This window comes from Myxine glutinosa, chromosome 2 (assembly GCF_964187855.1).
Source record: "Myxine glutinosa chromosome 2, kmMyxGlut1.1, whole genome shotgun sequence".
Classification (NCBI taxonomy): Eukaryota; Metazoa; Chordata; class Myxini; order Myxiniformes; family Myxinidae; genus Myxine; species Myxine glutinosa.
The window spans coordinates 82586311-82609690 of NC_136262.1; the positions used below are offsets into that span (position 1 = coordinate 82586311).

Consider the following 23380-nt stretch of genomic DNA (forward strand, 5'->3'; position numbering starts at 1 on the left):
TCATGTTCCTTAACATACGAGCAAAAAAAATTTGATCAAGAAATCCATTTCGTGCGAATGGAATTATGGTCAACATATACACAAAGGTACCTGACTTTGCCAGGCAATGCAGGGTCCTTCATCCCACCCCTTCCCCTGCCTCCTCCCACCCCACCCTCTTCTTCTAAACTCCTACACCTTCCCCTCCCTCCTTCCTACCACCCCACCCCCCTTCATACTCCCACTCCACTCCTTCCCCTCCTTTCTCCCATCCCACCACTCTTCCTCCAGACTCCCACCCAACCACTTGCGCTCCCTTCTCATACCTCATCTAACCACACCCCCCCCCCCCTTTGTACTCCCACTGCACCCCTTCCCATCCTTCCCCACATCCCATCACTCTCCCTCCAGACTGATGGGAATACCAAGAGAGGTGGAGACGGAAAAAAAGATGAGAGAGAGAGAGAGAGAGAGACAGAGAAAGAGAAAGAAAGATTCAGTTGGGGTCCGGAGGATGAGAAAGGGAGAGATGAGAGGGGAGAAATGGTAGGGCGGGGGTTAGGGAGGGTGAGGAAGCGACGGACATAGGGTGGGGAGGTGGAGCTAGGAAGTGAGTGGGGGGACAGAGATAGAAAGATTGGACAGCTTAGAACGAGTGTGCGTACCTCTCAGCCATCCTACCATGTTGTGGGGATTCATTGATTTGCAACCACTGAAAACATTTTAAAATTCTCTTGAAATTGTAGTTCAATTCTGCAAGCATGCCCCATTGGTATATATCTATATATACACTGGTATATTATACATCCATATACCGCAGCTTAGGGGATGAGCAAGACAACAAATGGAGAAGGAGGTCACACACAGACAATGGGATGGTCGGTAGAGATGTGAGATTAAATTAAACGTACAGATGCGGGCAGAATAGTCCAAATCATTATATTATTCGTACGGCTACCTTATTCGATCATGAATAGCTCATTGTGAATTTATTTCCATTTACGATTTAAAATACTTCGAACAACATTGGACAATTAATACGTCTGTAGTGGGGCAGCAAGTGGTAGGGGAGGGTTGTGATGCAGTGGGGAGGGAGGGGGGGGGGGGGGAGAGGGGGGATCTAGACACTTAAAATGGACAAAATGATTATAATTACTTCATTTGAATCATGTTTACAATGAAGGCAAACATTTTACAAGTACTTTTTACTTTGGATAATTCTCCATAGAATGCACATGTATGCTACTTGTGAAAATGCCATCTGGAATTAAACTGAACAAGTGTATCTGGAGTACTAGTCCTTTTGCAAATACAGCAGTAAATATTAAAATTTTAACAGTTAGTGGGACTGAGTGCTGTGGTGTTCATCCACGAGATGCATGGAAGGAACGCCGAGGTTTTAGATGATGCGTGACATCATCTTTTCTCCAATAAAGACAATAAAGACAGCTGAGTTGGTATCACGTCCGCCTTTGAAGTGTCTAGTCTGGGATTTGATGATAGAGTTAAAACATTCGCTTTGATTAAAGTCCAGCAGGGGGCGCTGTACCTCGAAGTTTGCCATAATTTGGTTAAGGAGGCAAATTTAGCTGTACCAACTGCATTTAGGTCATGGACGTGAAATAACTCATGGTATCTCGAAATAAGTAGGCCATTCTATGCTGGCAGCCTGATCGAATTCCCTGTCTGTAGATGTTAAGATAAAGTTACTGATAAGAGGGGTTACTGGGGAAAGCTGTGGTGTGTCATATATCATTTTGAAGAGGCATACATCTGGGGAAAGGTATAAAACAATATATAGAGGGTTGAAAGTTCCCAAGAGCACAGTGAGCTCCATTATTAAGAAATGGAAAGAATACCGAACTACCCAGACTCTTCCTAGAGCTGCCCATCTGACCAAACTGAAGGACCTTGGTCAGGAAGGTGACCAAGGACCCAATGACCACTCTGACAGAACTACAGAGTTCCTTGGCTGATATGGGAGAACCTGCCGGAAGGATAACAGTCTCTGCAGCCCTTCACAAATCTAGGCTTTATGGGAGAGTGGCCATTCCTGAGAAAAAGGCATATGACAGCATGCCTGGAGTTAGCAAAAAGGTACGTAAAAGACTCTGAGAGCAAGAGCCAAATATTCTGTGGTCTGATGAGACGAAAATTGAACTCTTTGGCCTGAATACAAAGCACCACATTTGGTGGAATCTGAGCACAGCTCATTACCCATCAAACACCAGCCCTATCATGAAGCATGGTGGTGGCATCATCATGCTATGGGGATGCTTTTCAGTGGCAGGAACTGGGAGACTTGTAAGGACAGAGGGAATAATAAATGGAGTCAAATACAGTCAAATGCTTGAGGAGAACCTGCTTCAGAGTGCAAAAGACCTTAAACTGCAGCAAAGATCACATTCAAACAAGGTAATGATGCCAAACATACAGCCAAAGCAACACTGAAATGAATGGCTTCAGAAGAAGAACGTTAAAGTCCTTGAGTGGCCCAGCCAAAGTCCAAACTTGAATCCCATTGACAATCTGTGGAAAGACTCGAAGATTGCTGTTCACTGACACTCCCCATCCAACTTGACAGAACTTAAGCAAATCTGCAAGGAAGAATGGGAGAAACTCCCCAAATCCAGATGTGCAAAGCTGATACAGATGTACCCAAGAAGACTCAAAGCTGTATTTGCTGCCAAAGGCGCTTCTACGAAATATTGACTCAGTGTATGAATACTTATGTAAATGAGATATTTCTGTGTTTCATTTTTAATTATTTTGTAAAAACGTCTAAAAATAAAATTCCACTTTGACATTATGGGGTATTTTGTGGAGATCACTGACAAATTTTAAAGTCAAATCCATTTTAATTTCAGGCTGTAACAACAAAATGTGAAAAAAGTTGGGGTGTGAATACTTTCTGAAGGCACTGTAAAACATATCTACTTTTTCTGCTATCACTACCTTTCCCGGGTCAATGATATCAAATGCCAACATGTTGGCAGTGGAAGTGTTAATGTGTTGCACTTACTTATAACATCATTGGCCAAGAATAGCTGTGGGTTGCAACTGGCATCTGGTCGGCAGTGTGGGCATGCAATTGGGCCAATGCCGGACCGACATTGATGTGGTGTCTGGTAATTAAACACCCTGTGTCCGAATGCACCTGTTTCCCCAATATGGAAGATAAGTAAATCGAGAGATGAAATAAATGGAGTGTGGACAAATCACACATCATTCTTTGCCAGGTGCAGGGCCAATGGCTGATACATGTCAGCTCTGACTTTTGACCTTTTCATTCTCTTTGGCAGCATCATGGCAAGGAGAATTTCAGAGAAGGCTTTATCGGGAGCTCCTCAGTGAGTATACTCCCCTGGAACGTCCAGTGTCCAAGGATGCGGACCCACTGCCTGTTTACTTTACAATGGCCGTTCGACAGGTCATGGACATGGTAAGGTGGCGCCAACATCGGGGTCCGTGGGGATTCTAGGCGGGGAGCCCTTGATGTTAGTTTGCAGAATTTACAGATGGAGACTGATTTCTCATTTTATATTTACCACTCCCTCCCCCTGATCCGTTATTTCTGGAATTTTTTTTTAGGATGAGAAGAACCAGGTTTTGACCACGAACATCTGGCTTCAGATGGTGGGTTATTGACATACAGCTTACCTCCCATTTAATATTATCATCACAGCTGTTTATATGAGATTGACGATGAAAGACAGATCAAGCACATGAAGGCTTTTGCTGTCTTGGGATAATAATAACAATAATATAATAATAACTATAATAACAATAATAAAAAGCAGATGTTTAGCTACATTTGTATTGAGCCCAGTTGTACGGGACATCGTAATGTAAATTTATCTGTGCTGAAACCAGACTCCATTTTGCACACCTAGTACTGGTTTGACCAACACCTGCATTGGAACCTGTCTGACTACCCAGGAGTCACGACGCTCCGATTTCCTGCAGATAAAGTGTGGACCCCAGACATACTTTTGTACAACAGGTATACATCTTCCATAGAACAGGACAGGTTACCTAGCTAAAAGAGATTTGAAATTCAGTCTTCGCCAAGTGCAAAATACAGCAGGAATTTACCTTTTCATTGCAAGTGTGGACCCCATCCGAAGCCATGATCTTTTTCTTTTCTACACCAGTTAAACCACTCCACCCTCATAAAAAAATTGCTTCTGTATCCATCTTGTCCACCCCTTTCGTTCTCCCCTAACCCCCCATCACTACCTGGATCCCTCGTTTGTCTGTCTATGTCTACCTCCTCACTCCGCCATGCTATTGGTATTCCCCATTTCTCCTGCTGTTCCCTTTGTCATGTTGTGTCCTGATCTCTTTTGTGTCTTAGCACTTCCATGAGCCTAGACCATGCATAAAAAAATAAATAATCGAAATTGGAGTGTAAAATACAAAAGTAATCCTGGTGTGCAGGACGTTGATTGTTGGCCTGATGTCTGGTGTTCCTTTATTAAAATATTAAATATCAGATCATTTGCGCTTATTCTACTGTGGATTTACATCAATTATATCGAGGCAAACGACCAATATCATAGGGAAGCAATGCCGTGATATCGGTATCGGTATCTTTCCAGAGAGCATGATGGAGAAACATTAATGGACGGTGGTTTGACGTGTACAACATTCTATACTGCGAACACTATGGAGTCGTTTCGATATCTTTAATGTACTGCACGTAATTATTGCTCTTTCTTGCTGTCTTGTCTCTTTTTTTCCTCTCTACTCTGTCCCCCTGTATCTTTTTTTTAGTGCGGATGATCGATTCGATGGGACATTTCACACCAGCGTGCTTTGCAACTATACTGGGGGTTGTCAGTACATCCCACCAGGTATGACGTCATCGTTGTCATCATCATACCGTACGCACAATTATTACATATGGTCAGCAGGAACCATTTACTACATTTGCATGTTATCATCTGTTGTAGATAAGAAATTGAACAAAAGCAGTCTCTTCTGCATAAATAATAAATAGCTCGGTTGTAGTATGGTCGGTCATCTCTTGAGGTTGAAGTTCAGACCACTTTAGATTTTGAGGGACTCCCCCTGGGAGCCCCACTTATCCACTGGGTGTCCCCCTGATACGACATCGAAACATCAACGACTGGCTGATTCTGCAGATCATCAAGTAGAAGGGATGCATCGGGTTTCAGAGCAATTGGTTGGGAAATAAGGAACATGTAGGGATCTGGTTTTGGGAGGTTTCTCTGCTCTGGGAGCCCTCATGATTCGAAATCAAACTAGAACGGCACTCAGTAGACAGCATACCTCCGCCAGGTGAACAGTTTACGTTTTGTATTCTAAAGTAGACCAGAAAATCACCATACAGAATCACATTTAATCAAAATCATCCGTCCACAACTTTTTGAGATATCCTGCTATGTCTTGTTTTTGGCCCCGTCTCCCAATAGTGAAGAATCACTTAAAAATTTCTACTAGCCGAATCCGGATCTGGATATTCACCAAAATCGAATCGATTCTTCCTTGTCACACACACAAACCTGTCCACCAAGTTTCGTCCAAATCTGTTCATAACTCTTTCAGATATCCTGCTATATGTTGGTTTAGCCCGATCACTCAATGGTGAAGAATCACTTACAAAATTAAATAATTCTCATATTCGAATCCATATTCAGATCTTCACGAAAATCGAATCATTTCGTCCTTGTGACACACGCTACATCTCTGCCAAATTTCGTCCGAATTCGTCCATAACTTCTTGAGATATCTTGTTCACAAACGAACGGACAAACGGACAAACAGACAGACATACAGGGGTGAAAACATAACCTCCATCCACCTTTGGTGGCGGAGGTAAAAATCGAAACCCGAGCAATTGTGGGGTCTACTGTCTTTTATTCACCTGTCAAGTTTCAGAACAATCAGCCAGGTGATAAGGGAGGAGTAGCAAAGATAGAAAAAAGTTAACGGACAGACAGACGACTGAATGGACGGACGGCCAGATAATCCGGACATCATGACCCATTTTATAAGTACATCTCTTTGATATATAATCGAGATGAAATGACCTAAAATTATCAAAACTGATTTCTTCTACTACTACCACTGTGATGAAATTGGATCTAAGTTGAACCCAGGTGTCATTCGGCTTCTGTCCACTGCGCGCCAGTTATAAGAACTCAGACAGGCAGCGCTACGATTATTCCTGAGACATTTATCTGTGTGTAATGTTGTGCATACTTAGATGGTGCATATTGGTTTTGTTCCAGGCTTGCTTGTTCTAGTTTGCGGATCCATTACTGATTCCTATGAATGCTGAATATTGATAAATTGCTTGTTGGTTTTCTTACAGGTATTGCTAGAGATCGATTCAGAATTATTAAAGTCACACTTCTGGAGACAATGTTGTAACTCTGGTTTTTACAACAACCACCATTATTATGACTAGTACTTTAATGGCCCCAATTATTCTCACCTTCTTGTGGGTTTTGCAGAGGAAAGTTTTTCATACAACTGTTCTCTGCTTTGTATGCACATCCAGCGGGGAAACCACTTTGAAAGTGTGGTGTGATGTTGCTAAGCGACCGATCGCAATTATGCTTGACTTAAAATGGGCGGGAGATACAAACCTTTCATTTTTATCTTGCAGAGGTTTCCTACGCGGCTTTGGTTATGATCTGAAAAACAAGAGGCATTACTTTTGTCCGACCCTTGTACATACGTTCATCTTATATATAATTTCAAGTGTTTGTGCATTTGTTTGTCACTCATTCACGGCCTAGAGGCCCTGACTTTTAGGGCCTCTTGGTGCTATGGGGGCGAATAATAGACTTCAATTGTTAGCATTCATCCAGAGGCAGTTGATCATTTTTCTGAATAATTGGCAACATCGATTGTTTCTCGTGGTTTCTTCTCTTTTTTTCTTACAGGCATTTTGAGGAGCACGTGTGAAGTGAACGTGCGCTGGTTCCCCTTTGATATTCAGCGCTGTGATCTTAAATTTGGCTCTTGGACACACGATGGCTGGCTTGTGGAACTTCACCTACTTCCTGTAGACCTGTCCGGTTACACACCAAATGGAGAGTGGGAGCTTGTGGGTGCGGATATTTTTTAAGCAGAATTTTTTGAAAAAAATATTTGTTTGCCAGGGTGAGGTCTATCTGCACACATAAACTCATGGCATAAATGATTCTCGGGAATTCTACATGTTCATGGATGTTTTTTTCCCGGGCGGCAGGTTTCATAACCTCACAATATTTTGAATAATAGTTGAAGAAATTCACTTTTAAAATGGAAATTCATATGGATTTATTGATCATAAATGTTCGGCCACTCTGTCTGCAAGACGTTTGGTAAAGGTGTGGTGACTTTGTGGAAGAGTGACTGCATGCTCAGAATTGAAATGTTACTCCATATAGGCCTACATGTAGCTGATAAGAAAATACCATGTAGCAGGAAGTATTTTTTTTTTTGGTCTGTCACTTTTCAGGTGTTCCAGGAAAGCTAAACCTGCTGTTTTACAACTGCTGCGCTGCTCCTTACCCGGACATCACTTTCACAATAACAATCCGACGCCGCACACTTTACTACGCGCTCAATCTCTTGGTACCTTGTGTGCTCATCTCTAGCCTGTCCCTCTTCGTTTTCCTTCTCCCAGCAGAGTCTGGAGAAAAAATATCACTCGGTTAGTCTCTGTCTACCTTCATGTCACGTGGTTTCACATAGTTATACACAACTACTTGGGCAAGATTTGCAATTTCCTCTTCTACCCTTCCCCATCCCCAAACTTGTTTGCATCAAGTACAAACTGGTCTGATCCTGCTCCCACCTAAGGCCATGTGCATGTAATTAACTTGATGAAGGAAAGCACGATAATGAATATTTTCACCAATAATGATGATGATTTGACATTTATAGGGGAAACTTGGGTTTTTCTGTGCTGGTGATTAGGAAGTGCCAAACCCGTTGGAATTTACATAATGAATTATGATGTTTGTAAGTGTCAATGTGCTGGCACTTGATATAATCAAAAACACATTGGCACTTCACATATGATTGGTCAAGAATAACTGGAAGAGGGTGTGTCCCAATACACCCGGTTACCGATCTCTCCCACTTTCCCTTAATGGCGACCATAAGATATTCTTCCCACACACTCATACCCTCTTCCCCATTTGAATCTTGCAGGCATCACTGTACTCCTTTCTCTTACCGTGTTCATGTTACTTGTGGCGGAGATAATGCCGGCTACGTCTGACTCTGTTCCTCTTATAGGTCAGTACAACATTCACTCAATCGACTACACCTATTCAATGGCTCACGTGTCTGATAACCACGCTCCATGGTGTTAGGGTTAGGGTTAGGGTTATTTGTTAGGGTTAGGGTTAGGGTTAGGGTTAGGGTTATTTGTTAGGGTTAGGCTTAGGGTTAGGGTTATTTGTTAGGGTTAGGGTTAGGGTTAGGGTTAGGGTTAGGGTTATTTGTTAGGGTTAGGGTTAGGGTTAGGGTTAGGGTTAGCATGGTGGCTTCATATTTCACAACAATTTATATTATTCATCCGTTCACTGATAGTAATGGATTTTTGTTTGTTTTTATTTCCTCAGCACAGTATTTTGCTTGTACCATGATCATCGTTGGCATGTCTGTAGTAGCCACAGTGGTCGTGCTGCGGTACCATCACCAAGAGCCAAATGGCACAGCAATGCCACAGTGGGTAAGCGGTTTGTGGTTCCTTGTGGATTTTTATAAGTGTTTGGTCCAGGTTTAACTTGGTTTACCAATGTGTGGATTCTTTAACATATATGGTCTAGGCCCTAGGGCTCATGGAGGAGTTTGTAGGCCTACACATGTCAACAGAGAAAAAAAAACTTGAACAGCCCTCGGTAGAGAACATACCTCCGCCAGGCTGAACACTGAACAGTTTATGTTTCGTATTGGACTGATAGGCCGGATCTTCTTCTTGTCATCTACCCAGCTCATGCACCAAGTTTTGCAATAACCCGTCCACAACTTTTTGTAATATCGTGCTCTTTATCATTTTTAGTCATATGTCTCAATTGTGAAGAATCAGTTGAAAAAAAATAAAAAAATTGTATCCGGATATTCACCAAAGTCGAATCAATTCGTGCCTGCCATGCTCACCAAGTTTTGTCCGATTCCATTCATAATTTTTTGAGATATCGTGCTATGTATAGGTTTTATCCCTATCTCTCAATGGTGAAGAATGACAATTTTTTTTATAGTATCCGAATCTTCACCAATATATATTTGTTCGTCCCTGTCGTACATCCAACCTGTCCACCAAGTTTCGTCTGAATACATCCAAAACGTTTTGAGATATTGTGCTCACAGACAAACAGAGAGACAGGCAACACAGGAGAGTAAACATAACCCCCAACCTCCTTTGGTGGCAGAGGTAATTATTCAAAGACATCAGTGTTCTTTGTATGAATTACAAAAAGTTAAGAGGCAAAAGACAAATCAAATCATTCACACATGGCCTGCTTATGCATCTCAAACAAATCCAAACTTATCTGAACCACCATTTCTCCTGCAGACTCGGGTATTTTTGCTCCAGTGGTGTGCCTGGTTCTTGAGAATGCGCAGACCCAACCAGCAGCACATCTTCCGCCCGATGGAACACCTGGTGCGTTCTATCAAATGTCATATATGGGTGTGAAATCAGGTTGAGGACATAAAGGGATGCATGCGCCTCCTTTGAAAAGTTGGATATGTAATTTAAATATTCTCAAGTAATAATTGCTAATATATATATATAAAAGATATTATGATGACATTTATATGTACTAGGGCATGCCCGTACTATATCTATATCTAAAATTATATCCCCCCCCCTCTATTTACATGAAATGGTTTGGTCCAAAGCGAACGGCTTGCGAGTACGGTGACAATCCCCCCCCTCTATTTACATGAAATGGTTTGGTCCAAAGCGAACGGCTTGCGGAGTTTGGTAAAGAAATCGCCATAGCATGCACAAACGCGCAGGAAAGCGAAAGAATCGCAAATTAGTTTTAATTAGTTTTAAAACATCGTTTAACGCCAACATAGCGGCAACATAGTTTGCCAACGTGAAATAAATGAATACGCTCTCAAATGTGCCGTCCGAGGCAGAGTCTGTTCGCCACGTTCGGCACACGTGATAGCTCGCTGCTCTCTGATTGGTTGAATCGTTTTTTGGACATAGCTCCGTAACTACTTCTCCGATTAATATGAAACCTTGAAAAGGCACATCCTCGGGTCCCCAGCAATATACCTGGCAAGTTTCAAGTATATCGGACCCGTGGTTGTCGAGAAACAGCGGTCACAGACAAACATACAAACATACACACAGAGATTACTGGAATTATAGATAGATATTATAAATGTAAGTGTCAAATATATTATAAATATATATATATAAAAAGAAAAAAGAAAAAAAAGAAAGATGTGTGTGTATATATATATATATTATATATATACAGGGTGAGTCAAAAGTAGCGCCCGATTTCTGTTTATATATGTATATATATATATATATATATATATATATATATATATATATATATATATATATATATATATATATATATATATATATATATATATATATACACAGTGAAACCTTGACTTACGAGTGCACCAACTTACGAGTTTTCCGAGATACGAGCCGTCGCTCGGGCGGTTTTTTGCTTTGAGATGCGAGCCGAGATCTGAGTTACGAGCTTACGCCACCCGCCACTAGGTGGCCCAACGAGCGTTCTGGTCACGTGGTTATCTTGCCGTGCAAGCATCTCTGCCGTATATCGCTGCTGCTTTGTTTTCGCATGTTGGTTATTTTGGAAAATTTCTTAGTTTTAACCATGGGTCCTAAGAAATTGAGTGCCAAGGGCAGTACTGAGAAGAAGAAGAGGATGATGTGCTTGGATATAAAACACGCAATCGTCGAAAAACATGAGCGAGGTGTGCGTGTTGTCGACTTGGCGAGGCAGTGCGATCGTAGTACTTCTACGATATGTACGATTTTGAAGCAGAAGGAGTCGATAAAGGCTATAACGCCAGCCAAGGGCGTTACGATTATTTCAAAGCTCCGGACCTCTATCCATGAAGAGATGGAGAATTTTCGAAACATTTTGAAAGGGAGGAAGAAACAAACCTCGTTGGACAGGTTTTTATTGAAACGCCCTGCAAGTGAAAGCGAGGAAAGTGTGGCGAAAAGGGCAAAAGTTATCTCCTCCACCTCCGCCAGCATCTTCGTCTGATCTTCAAGGTAAATACCCTGTAGCGCGATGCTGCGCGCGCTAATGCTTACGCAAGGAGCAAGCGGACAACGCGGTTCATACAAATCTTTATTCAAACTGCAGCACTAAGCTGCTCAAGGCTGCGCGCCCCGTCTATTTCCTGAGGCCACGCCTCTCTCCCCGGCGTGGCCCACCCCCACTTGGTGTGCGGGGTGATGTCACCACGTCAGTGCTTTCGTGTCCGCCACAACACTTAATAAAACCAGTTTATTTCTTTACATTGAAGGAATCTGGACTCCAGCAGAATACGGATAAAAGGATGGCAAGGCACAAACTCGTCCGAGAAGATGTTTATTCGTAAAACCAACTCGGGAACACTAAAAAGCCAGTTTATCGGGCTGCCTTATAAAGCAAAACCAAAAACCCAAACCGAAACCGAAAGCCACGCCTCTCTTCGGTGGTCACGTGATCCACAGGACAGGGGTACCTCATTATACCCGCACGCGCGGGACGCTTTGGCGGTCACGTGACCGGTGATGTTACCGGCTGGAGCAAGGAGATTCTGATGCCGGTCTTGCTTGGGGGACCCATGGGTCGCTACAACATTCTCTTTTATTATGAACAGTATATACGAGGTCGTGCTTGTTTATACATTATTTGTTATTTATAAAGTACATTTTTCTTATTTAAAAACACGTAACAAAAAAAATTGGTGTGGTTTTTTGGGGGCTGGAACGGATTAATAGCATTTCAATGCTTTTTAATGGGGAAATTTAATTTGAGAAACGAGCAAATTGAGTTACGAGCTCGGTCACAGAACGAATTAAACTCGTAAGTCAAGGTTTCACTGTATATATATATATTGTTGTGGATATGAGAATGTTTTTTTTTTGTTGTTGTTGTAGTGTAAATTGTTGTAAAATATCGCCCTCCTTACTCCAGTGTTGTATAAAGGTCAAAGGGCATTCCCGTAGTTAGTTCCATAAAGCATACATGAAGGACACCATAATATCCCTGTTCAGTAGTTTATTTCCTTATTCTGTGTATTAGGTTAAGGCTTTGTCTTCCATTAAGATGACACTCCATTGCACCAAGTGAAATAAGATAGATTCCCTTCATGCCCCATTCCCACTCCCAAAACTTATATTGCCAACTACAATAGCCGCCATTAAGCATGTGCTCAGCTCGGGGAAGAAGGGCGTGCCCACCCATCGTCATTAAGGGTGGAGTCAGAGGGCCTCTGCCCACCAATCAGGGCCGAAGCAAGTTCACCGAGGGGCGTGTCCTGAAGGCCGGCGGCTTGATCGCCTGAGGCGCTATAAAAGTGCGCGCGCAAGAACCGAGTGTGTGGTTGGACCAAGCAAGAGAGAACGGTGTGGTTGGGCCAAGCAAGAGAGAAAGGTGTGGTTGGGCCAAGCAAGAGAGAAAGGTGTGGTTGGACCAAGCAAGAGAGAAAGGTGTGGTTGGACCAAGCAAGAGAGAAAGGTGTGGTTGGACCAAGCAAGAGAGAAAGGTGTGGTTGGACCAAGCAAGAGAGAAAGGTGTGGTTGGACCAAGCAAGAGAGAAAGGTGTGGTTGGACCAAGCAAGAGAGAAAGGTGTGGTTGGACCAAGCAAGAGAGAAAGGTGTGGTTGGACCAAGCAAGAGAGAAAGGTGTGGTTGGACCAAGCAAGAGAGAAAGGTGTGGTTGGACCAAGCAAGAGAGAAAGGTGTGGTTGGGCCAAGCAAGAGAGAAAGGTGTGGTTGGACCAAGCAAGAGAGAAAGGTGTGGTTGGACCAAGCAAGAGAGAAAGGTGTGGTTGGACCAAGCAAGAGAGAAAGGTGTGGTTGGACTGAGCAGGAGTTGAGTACGAGAAGAGTTGAGTTGAGTTGAGAAGAGTTGAGTAAGGGATCTCGGAAAGAGCAGCTCCAGCCACCGCAAGTTCAGCCACAGCAGCTCCAGCCACCGCAAGTTCAGCCACAGCAGCTTCAGCCACAGCAGCAGCAGCCACAGCAGCTTCAGCCACAGCAGCTTCGGGGCCTTGACGGCAGTTTCGAACGGGGCCGCGAAGGAACGGCGGCTGCTAAACGCGCCAATTGAGAAATGGGCGGCGGCTGCTAATCCCCGACCCGACCGTGCTGCGGGTCCAGCTGAACCTTCCTCCCCCTCCAGCCATCCACCTCCTGCCATTCCTATCATCATTCCCCGCGTGAGTCTGTCATTGTTTGTTCTGTCCCTGGGTAATAATTAAGACTGTAGGTAAGCTAATAATTGCACTGTGTCTCTGATTCTTCTGTATATTATTTTATTATCCTTCCTTCTCCTTGGTTACTTTGAGCGTGTAAATAGTAGGAATAAATTTAGTAGTATTTCCAACCTTTTTGTCTTCTTCTTCTTCTTCTTCACATCCGTGTCGCCTTTGTCTTTTCCCTATTGAATACCTGTGGCGCGATCCGGCCAACGTTCGGGAATCGGGTTAGTCGGGGTAACTGTTAGGGCCGCGGGGCCATCCGCTTGGCAAACCAACATCTTATCCGCGGTCCGTAACAATTGGTGTCGGGAGCGGGATCGGACCTGAAGCGCGCTTAACGCGCTCAAAATTACGAGCTGCTGAAATTTGTTTTAAAGAAAAACCTGAATTTTGAAATCGCGCCATGGATAGTCAAGGCGATCGGATGCCGGTGGGAGAAATAGACGGGGTAGGATCGACCCAGGACCTCGGGGAAATGTATGTGGAGGAAAGGGAGGAGGAGAACAATGGCAATGTGGTAGAGGAGGTTTCAGGCGTGCAAAATGGCGCTCTCGCGCACGTGGTTACGGCGGCGCCAAATGTCGCCGCGGCCGCAACCGTAGCAGCGCCGCCGATGGACTGGGGCCTATTCATGCTGCAAATGCGGGCCCTCATGGAAGAGAACAGGGGGCTGGGAGACCAAATTGGAGCAATGAGGGATGAAGCGAGGGCTGATAGTGAAAAAATAGAAAACAGAATGATGGGGGAAATGAGGGACGAAGTGAGGGGTACCAATGCCCAAATTGGGAAGATAGACAGCAAATTTGAGGGGTTCGACAATGGGATAAAAGAGGTGAAGAATGGGTTAACGGGGCGAGAAGATAAGATGGAAGGCAAATTGCGGGAGATAGGGGAGCAATCCGCCCGAGAAATCAAACAAATGGGGAACCAGATAGAGGAGGTGAAAATCGGGTTAGAAGGTAAATTGGATGCTCAGAGGGATGAATTGGGACAGATGAGGGTGGCATCTACAAAAGAGATGAAGGAGATGAAGGAGATGAAGGAGATGAAGGAGATGAAGGAGATGAAGGAGATGAAGGAGATGAAGGAGATGAAGGAGATGAAGGAGATGAAGGAGGAGATACGACGAGGTGTAAGCGAGGAGGTCTCGGGGGTACGCGAGGAGGTAAAGCGAGGTGAGAAGCATATGGAGAAAGAGGTGAGGAATAATACGGCTAGGTTACAGGCGGGCATAGAGGGTCTGACGAGGGGAGTAGAACAGCTGACAGTGGGACAAAAGGAACTCGTGGACCAAGTAGAAAAGAACACTGCAGTACTAGGAGGGTTAAAAGCGACACAAAGAGACATCAAGGACGACTTGATAGCGACGAAGAGGCAATGTCAGATGGTACGTGAGGGACTGACAATGAGGTTGGACGAGGTGACAGAAGTAATGGAGACGAAGGACCGAGAGGTGAGGACGCACATAGAAACGGTTAAAGTGACGTTAGAGGACGAAATTGAGGAGACGCACCGGGAAATAAAGGAGGTAAAGGAAAAATTAGAGGAGGTGGAAGAAGGGGTGATTGAAATTAAGAAGAGACGGAGGGAAACAAAAAAGGAGATAAGGGAGGAAGTGATGGAGTATGTGCAAGGTCTGTGTTCAAATCATGATGATGTGCTCACTTACCAAATAAAGAGTTTGCAGGTGGAAGAGGAGGTGCGACGACGAGGTACCAAGGTGAGTGGCGATATACGTGGAAATGTATATGATGTGAGGGGAGCTTCAGTCGGCTTGGGGGTTGATTTGGATCCGGGTGTTCGTCAGAGGCCGTTGGTGAAGTGTGCGACAGGTACGGTGTGCGAAAGAGGAGGTGTGCGAGAATGTCTGACTCTGGGGTGTGTGAGGAAAAAGTGCGCGCCGAGGAGTGAGTGTGCTGTCGAGAGCGAGTTGGTCGTAGCGCGTGTGCGAGGAGGCACATGGAAGCGCGGGATGGGGAGTGTTACAGAGGATGTAACGGATGCATGCACGCCTGTGGTGAGTGTTACGGAGGGTGTAACGGGAGAGAGTGCGCAAGAGGATGCGCGAGAAAGGTGTGTAACGGACGGGTGCATGAGGAAAGAGTGCGCTGTCGAGAGTAAGGGTGAATGCGCGACCGAGAGTGGGGGTAAGAGTAGTAAGAGTGACACGGAGTGTGAGTTGGTTGTGGCAGGTGAGAGAGGATGTACACCTGGAATGGAAGGATGCACACCTGGAATGGTAGAGCGTGTGTGGGAATGCACACTGGAATTGGTAGTGAGGCACGTGGTTGGGTGTGCAAGTGAGAGCACACCTGTGGTTGTCACAGAGGAGGTGACCGAGGAGGGGGCGCGAAGAGGTGTGTTGGTGAGGTGTGCGAACGACGAGTGTGTGCAAAGGTGTGCGGTCGTCAGGTGTGTGACCAAGTCTGTGAGCGGAATGAGTGTACCTCGGTGTGTAAGAGAAGGTGCAATGACAAATAGCATGGAGACAGCTGGATGTGTGAGCAAGGAACGGGCTGCGGGGTGTGAGCATGCAAGTGGAGCATCGACGGTGACCGGGTTAGCGGTTAGAGCGACGTATAGCCGAATCGGGCCCTCGGTGCATGCCGGGCTTCGCGTGCCGCGAGGACCAGCGGGGATCCGAACCACGGCGGTTTCGAAAGAACCGCCGTACGCGATCCACGCTGGGCCTCACTTGGAACGGCCACGTCCGTGCTCCACTAGGCGGAGCGGGCAGCGCAATAGGAAGGGTCGTCATGGCGACCCCTTTTTGTTGAGGCGTTCCGGCAGGTCGAGATCGGGCCATTGGACAGCTCCGTGCCGAGATGGTGCGTGGGATCTCGGCCCGGGTAAGCCCCCGTCCTTGCACCGAGTGCCGGACGCATCCAGCTGCTGGCACCAAGCAACCCGCATTCATTGCTCGGCTTTGCGAAGCCGAGCTTTGGAGATGAATTGGCGCACCAAGAGGCACTAGTGAGTAGACATGTGACGATGATAGTGGTTTGGACCCGAAATTGCAGAGCAAAATTTGATGATTGGCAAAGGATTGGCAGAGAGATGATTGGCAGAGGATTGGTAGTGATTGGCAAATTTTTGATTGGCTGGAATTTGGTGAGCAAAATTGATAGTAGAAGATACCCGATGTGGTGGGATGGCAACTCTGCCATCTCTCACAGCGGGGGCAAAGGAGCACTAGTTTATGGGGTTTATGGCAGTGAAAACTAGCCCGGGTGGGTTAGGATATCGTGTGTAGGGATTTAGAGAGATGACCTTAGGTAACGTTAAGATTAGGTAGTGACAATGATACCTATAGTGGGGACGCAGGTAGATTAGAGTGGATGATAATGACGTGGTATGTGCTTAGTTTAAAGGGAAGACGGGGAGCACTAAGTTAGCAGGGCAACAGGTAGATTAGATGATGCCGTGTCAGTGTTGGAGGTGTATTCAAGTGTATTATGAGTAAATGATTGTGAGTGTGAGTTGTAGTGTGATTGCACAGGTGTGCAACTGGGCAGGTGGATGGAGCAGTGTATGAGGGAGTGATGGTGATGTGTGTTGTGTTGACCAAATGGTCCAGGAAGGAAGGAGGGTGCAGGTGGCACCAGGTGTGATTGCACAGGTGTGCAACGACAGGTGTATGGAGAATGGTTGTGTGGAATAAATGGTATGGAGTATATGGAGTATTGGAATGGATGGTTGTGGAGTGAGTATGGGGGAAACTGTGGAGTGGAGTGGATGGTGCGAAGGTGTGAATGGGGGAAGGATGGACCCCCATCACGAATACCCGGGGAGGGTAGTGTAAGTGTTAGGTAGAGGGTATAGGTAAATTGTGGTTGGATATTGGCATCTGTGGTGCGAGGTGAAAGAATGGTATTTGGATGGGTGCATTAGTGACGTGGAAATGGCTGGGCGTGTAGCCTGTTAGTGTGTGTAGTTGGTTTGGGCACTCCACCACTGTGAGGATGTCGGCCAGGTGAGGCCGCAGGTGGGCTCTGGGAGCCGGTAGAGTTGTTGTGGATGGGGCCCGAGGATCCGGAGGACGGACCCGGGTAGCCCATTGCCAGAGGGCACCGAGGGGTGACAGAGCCAGGAGGGGCCTTCCCCAATTAGATAGGTTAGGGTGAGGAGCTAGGTAAGCTCGGGTGGCAACTGCAGTGGTGGAGGTGTGCAGGTGGGTAGGCCTGCTGGGAGAGCTACACGCCCCAGTCCTGAAATTGTGCAAGGCCACAGGGAGTTGCATCGGGGGAGTGAGACCCCAAATTGAGAAGCACCACAGTTTGGCCAATGGAAATTGGTTTTTAGAATCCATAGTGTAAGTTGGCCAATGGATTGGCAGGGAAAGACCCCGGGTAGTGTAAAAGTGTGTTAATGTCATTTAGAAGATAGTTAGGTTTGAAATCTCCTTGCACCATCTACAACCACTCACCTGAGGTGACAGGACTCCACACCATGCCATGGATGTTTTGTTATTTTATTATTTTGATGCAAATGTTTGGATTGTGAGATGCATCATGACGTGGGTGTGGCATTGTGCTTGATGTTCCATCTCTCCCTCCTTGTGAGGATTGATGATGAATTGGGTGATGGCAAGTTTTGATTAGTGGGATTGTGGAGACGAATTTGGTTTCGGGGAAATATGGGTAAGACGTGACATTCGCGATGGATTTGTAAATGTGTAGATTGTTGTAAATATGGGGTAAGGGCAAGGGTAGAGTAGGTGACAGGGGGGGGGGGTGACGTACGGTAGGGACAAGCTTTCTCACTTCGCTCTCCGTACGCACTTCGCCTTGCATTGCCTGTATTGATGTGTACCCTTGTGACCTTACCCCTCGCTCATCTGTCTTTTCCCCCTTTGTCTCCCACGTGAGGACCTGTGCGCCACTGGGCGCCGAGGGGAGCGTGCGTGAGTCGGCCATTGTGCGCCCAAACCTCTCGCAACCTCAGCTGTCTGCATCGATGCACCACATTATGGACCACATGTCTGTGGCTGAGCACCACTTATGGACCCCATGGGTTGGGGCATGGCCCCTCTGCTGGAACCGGCCATGAAGGCCCGAGATCTTGCTGACGGACCTTGGCCACAGGGCACCGATGCCCCACAGGTGAACCACACTAGTCGGCCCTGTGGACCATAAATAAATAAAAATGGACACGTTGGGTGCAAGTTTTATTGCAAATAGGCCGCCAGCAAAGAAGATGACAACATCTGGAAGAAAGCAAATAGCCAGCAGAGGGAGCCGAAGAGCAAGAGACCACCAGCAGGGTTAGGGGTTGTCGGTTTATTTTATTCATGAACAGTGATGACTGTGCACCGATTGGTGCTTGAGGGTGTGTTGGTGCGTTTTGGGTGCTTTCAGGGTGCGTCGATGCAGAGCAGACTGTCTCCCCCCCCCAGAAAGAACAATCACAGGTCCTGGGTTAGTTTTGTAAATAAAGTAACGTCATTGTAAATAATGCTCCCCACTGTCCATGTATAGTTTGAAGACCATTCCGCAATTCGGTTAGCTGTGGGCGTGAATCTGTTAGGCAGGGTGCAATGGAGCAGCGGGACATATTTATTTATGTTTTAAAACTGTCGCACTCAGGGTCAGGTTAAAAGTAGAGGGAACTACACCTACGTGCCACACTAAAAGTTAAAGTTATAGGCCCGGGACGTGCCTAAGAGGAGGAGGGTGCAGTGTTGTGGATATGAGAATGGTTTTTTGTTGTTGTTGTTGTAGTGTAAATTGTTGTAAAATATCGCCCTCCTTACTCCAGTGTTGTATAAAGGTCAAAGGGCGTTCCCGTAGTTAGTTCCATAAAGCATACATGAAGCACACCATAATATCCCTGTTCAGTAGTTTATTTCCTTATTCTATGTATTAGGTTAAGGCTTTGTCTTCCATTAAGATGACACTCCATTGCACCAAGTGAAATAAGATAGAATCCCTTTCATGCCCCATTCCCACTCCCAAAACTTCTATTGCCAACTACAATAGCCGCCATTAAGCATGTGCTCAGCTCGGGGAAGAAGGGCGTGCCCGCCCATCGTCATCAAGGGTGGAGTCAGAGGGCCTGTGCCCACCAATCAGGGCCGAAGCGAGCTCACCGAGGGGCGTGTCCTGAAGGCCGGCGGCTTGATCGCCTGAGGCGCTATGAAAGCGCGCGCGCAAGAACCGAGTGTGTGGTTGGACCAAGCAAGAGAGAAAGGTGTGGTTGGACCAAGCAAGAGAGAAAGGTGTGGTTGGACCAAGCAAGAGAGAAAGGTGTGGTTGGACCAAGCAAGAGAGAAAGGTGTGGTTGGACTGAGCAGGAGTTGAGTACGAGAAGAGTTGAGTTGAGTTGAGAAGAGTTGAGTAAGGGATCCTGGAAAGAGCAGCTCCAGCCACCGCAAGTTCAGCCACAGAAGCTTCAGCCACAGCAGCAGCAGCCACAGCAGCTTCAGCCACAGCAGCTTCGGGGCCTTGACGGCAGTTTCGAACGGCGCCGCGAAGGAACGGCGGCTGCTAAACGCGCCGATCGAGAAAGGGGCGGCGGCTGCTAATCTCCGACCCGACCGTGCTGCGGGTCCAGCTGAACCTTCCCCCCCCTCCAGCCATCCACCTCCTGCCATTCCTATCATCATTCCCCGCGTGAGTCTGTCTTTGTTTGTTCTGTCCCTGGGTAATAATTAAGACTGTAGGTAAGCTAATAATTGCACTGTGTCTCTGATTCTTCTGTATATTATTTTATTATCCTTCCTTCTCCTTGGTTACTTTGAGCGTGTAAATAGTAGGAATAAATTTAGTAGTATTTCCAACCTTTTTGTCTTCTTCTTCTTCTTCTTCTTCTTCACATCCGTGTCATCTGTCTTTTCCCTATTGAATACCTGTGGCGCGATCCGGCCAACGTTCGGGAATCGGGTTAGTCGGGGTAACTGTTAGGGCCGCGGGGCCATCCGCTCGGCAAACCAACATCTTATCCGCGGTCCGTAACAATATATATATTGTTGCGGATATGGGATTTGGCCTCCATCCATATCCGCTTGTAAATATTCCCCTATTTCCCCAATACTTCCCAACTATCCCCAATCCCCCATTCCCTAGTCCCATTTTCTGTAAACAACACTCTGTAGAACCGACCTTCCCCTATTTCCCCCATTAAATGTCGCACCCAGTTTCACCACATCTCACGTAGACAAATATAGGACATCTTGCTAGTTATTCTTAGTCTATGTCAGTTAAGGACTCGTTTCCATTAATTCTGACTCTTCGTTGCACCAGAATGTGATTGTATGGCACCGTTAGAAAGTTTAGGACCTCCCAATACCTCCCCGCAGCTCTTCCTCATGGAACTACAACCACAAAAACAACAACAGCGGCGGCGGCGCGGGGAGTGTGCGTCCTCACTCCGGCTTGGTTAGCCGCCATTGAACATGTGCTCCGACGGGGTTACCACGCAGGGGCTCACTGTCAGCTCCTCGTCAAGGGCGGAGCCCGGTAACCCCCGGCACCCAATAAGAAGCGGCGGACCGATTCCATCTGGGGCGGAGCTAACGAGCCGAGGGCGTGTCACTCCCCGCTGGACATGCGCAGGAAGAGGGAGGTGACGTCAGATGCGCCTCAGCTTGGAGAGAAAAGGACGCCACCTCCAGCGCGACGATACCTCCCCGCATCTCTGGACCAGACCGTGTCGATTCTGCCCCTGAGCCAAGGTGCACCTTGAGCTATCGACTGCCTGCCCTTCCTTGCCATCAATCCCTGTGTAAGTCAGTCTTGTCCCGTTTGTCTGTGGTCTGTCAGGGATAGATAAGACTGTGTCTAAGTGCCCATCTTGCTGTGCTTTACCTCTTGCCGTGTAATCTACCCGTTTCTGCATAACCAATATTATATCCTCCTCCGGAGGTCTTGAGAACTGTACCCCTTGTGTCGTTGCCTTAATCCCAGCCGTTGTGTCCTTTCCTTCAATGATTTAGCATAGCGCGATTTGGCCAACGTTCGAGTGGAATCGGGCGGGATAGGGTTCTAATCGGGGAGTAACTGTGCGGACGCGGTAATACCAAACCGCTCGGTAAACTAACATCTAACACCGCGTCTGTAACAATATATATATATCTATATATATATATATATATATTGTTACGGACACGACTTAGATGTTGCTTGACCGAGCGGAATGGCCGCCGTGTTCGCACAGTTTACCCGATTACACTCGAACGTTGGCCGAATCGCGCTATGCTAAATCAATGAAGGAAAGGACACAACGGCTGGGATTAAGGCAACGACACAAGGGGTACAGTTCTCAAGACCTCCGGAGGAGGATATAAAATTGGTTATGCAGAACGGTTAGATTACACGGCAAGAGGTAAAGCACAGCAAGATGGGCACTTAGACACAGTCTTATCTTATTCCCGACAGACCACAGACAAACGGGACAAGACTGACTTACACGGGGATTGATGGCAGGGGAGGGCAGGCAGTCGATAGCTCAAGGTGCACCTTGGCTCAGGGGCAGAATCGACCCGGTCCGGTCCAGAGAGGCGGGGAGGTATTTCTCAGTGCTAGGAGGTGGCGTCCTTTCTTCTCCAAGCTGAGGCGCATCTGACGTCACCTCCGTCTTCCTGCGCATGCCCAGAGGGGAGTGACACGCCCTCGGCTCGTTATCTCCGCCCCAGATGGAATCGGTCCGCCGCTTCTTATTGGGTGCGGGGGGTTACCGGGCTCCGCCCTTGACGAGGAGCTGACAGTGAGCCCCTGCGTGGTAACCCCGTCGGAGCACATGTTCAATGGCGGCTAACCAAGCCGGAGTGAGGACGCACACTCCCCGCACCGCCGCCGCTGTTGTTGTTGTTGTGGTTGTAGCATGAGGAAGAGCTGCGGGGAGGTATTGGGAGGTCCTAAACTTTCTAACGGTGCCATACAATCACATTCTGGTGCAACGAAGAGTCAGAATTAATGGAAACGAGTCCTTAACTGACATAGACTAAGAATAACTAGCAAGATGTCCTATAGTTGTCTACGTGAGATGCGGTGAACCTGGGTACGACATTTAATGGGGGAAAAAGGGGAAGGTCGGGGCTACAGAGTGTTGTTTACAGACAATGGGACTAGGGAATGGGGGATTGGGGATAGTTGGGGAGTATTGGGGAAATAGGGGAATATTTACAAGCGGATATGGATGGAGGCCAAATCCCATATCCGCAACATTGCACCCTTCTCTACCTCGGGGCGTCCCGACCCGATAAATTTTTACCTACGTTAGTGTGGCACTCAGATGTAGTTCCCTCTACTATGAACTCAACCCTGAGTGCGACAGTTTTACAGATGTTCACAATTGAGTAAATATGTCCCCCTGCGACGTTGCACCCTTCTCCTCACAGAAACACACCCACAGGATAACCGAATCGCGGAAAGAATCCTCAAACTAAACATACAGCTGGTAGGGAGCATTATTTACACAAGACTACACTGATATTTACACTACGATCCAGGACCTGTTTTTGGAGGAACACATGCAGATGTTATGCATAGAGAGAGCACGCATGCCAGCATCGATACACCAACCCACGAGTGCCCTGTGGCCTTACGGCCTTTAATAATGTTCAGAGCACCCCATCCAAGCACCAAAAGCACCACCCCATCATGTACAGTCAGCACCATCCGGTGCACCAATAAAGTGTTCAACGTCACCGGTGGTGTCGCAGCCGGCCGATGTTCTGCCGCTGGTCTTGCCTTCCTGAAGTGCACTTGGCCTTCTGGCTTCTTTCAAAAATAAAGAAAGGCGCCAACCGCGTCCATTTCTGTATTGTGGCCGTCAGGGGGCCAACTAAAAGTGGTTCACCTGTATGGCATAGGAGCCACGTTGACCCATAGGTCCATCAACGGGTGGTGCTTGCCCGCAAGAGAACTGCGGTCCATGGTGGGCGGCCACAAAAATTGCGGTCCATATGGTGTATCGATCCAGGCAGCAAGCAGCGAAAGTACAGGC

At 46.7% G+C, this 23380-nt stretch overlaps 1 protein-coding gene across 1 annotated transcript in view; it reads left to right on the forward strand.

The window, feature by feature from the left end:
* The first annotated feature begins 3064 nt into the window (after positions 1 to 3064).
* LOC137422344 (neuronal acetylcholine receptor subunit alpha-7-like) overlaps positions 3065 to 23380 on the forward strand; it is a 63305-nt gene continuing 42989 nt past the window's right edge. The window contains exons 1-10 of the mRNA XM_078772608.1: positions 3065 to 3107; positions 3282 to 3421; positions 3571 to 3615; positions 3873 to 3982; positions 4756 to 4835; positions 6897 to 7064; positions 7457 to 7651; positions 8155 to 8241; positions 8571 to 8680; positions 9524 to 9613. Of these exons, the coding sequence (XP_078628734.1) occupies positions 3065 to 3107; positions 3282 to 3421; positions 3571 to 3615; positions 3873 to 3982; positions 4756 to 4835; positions 6897 to 7064; positions 7457 to 7651; positions 8155 to 8241; positions 8571 to 8680; positions 9524 to 9613 (1068 nt within the window). The remainder of the gene's footprint in view (positions 3108 to 3281; positions 3422 to 3570; positions 3616 to 3872; positions 3983 to 4755; positions 4836 to 6896; positions 7065 to 7456; positions 7652 to 8154; positions 8242 to 8570; positions 8681 to 9523; positions 9614 to 23380) is intronic.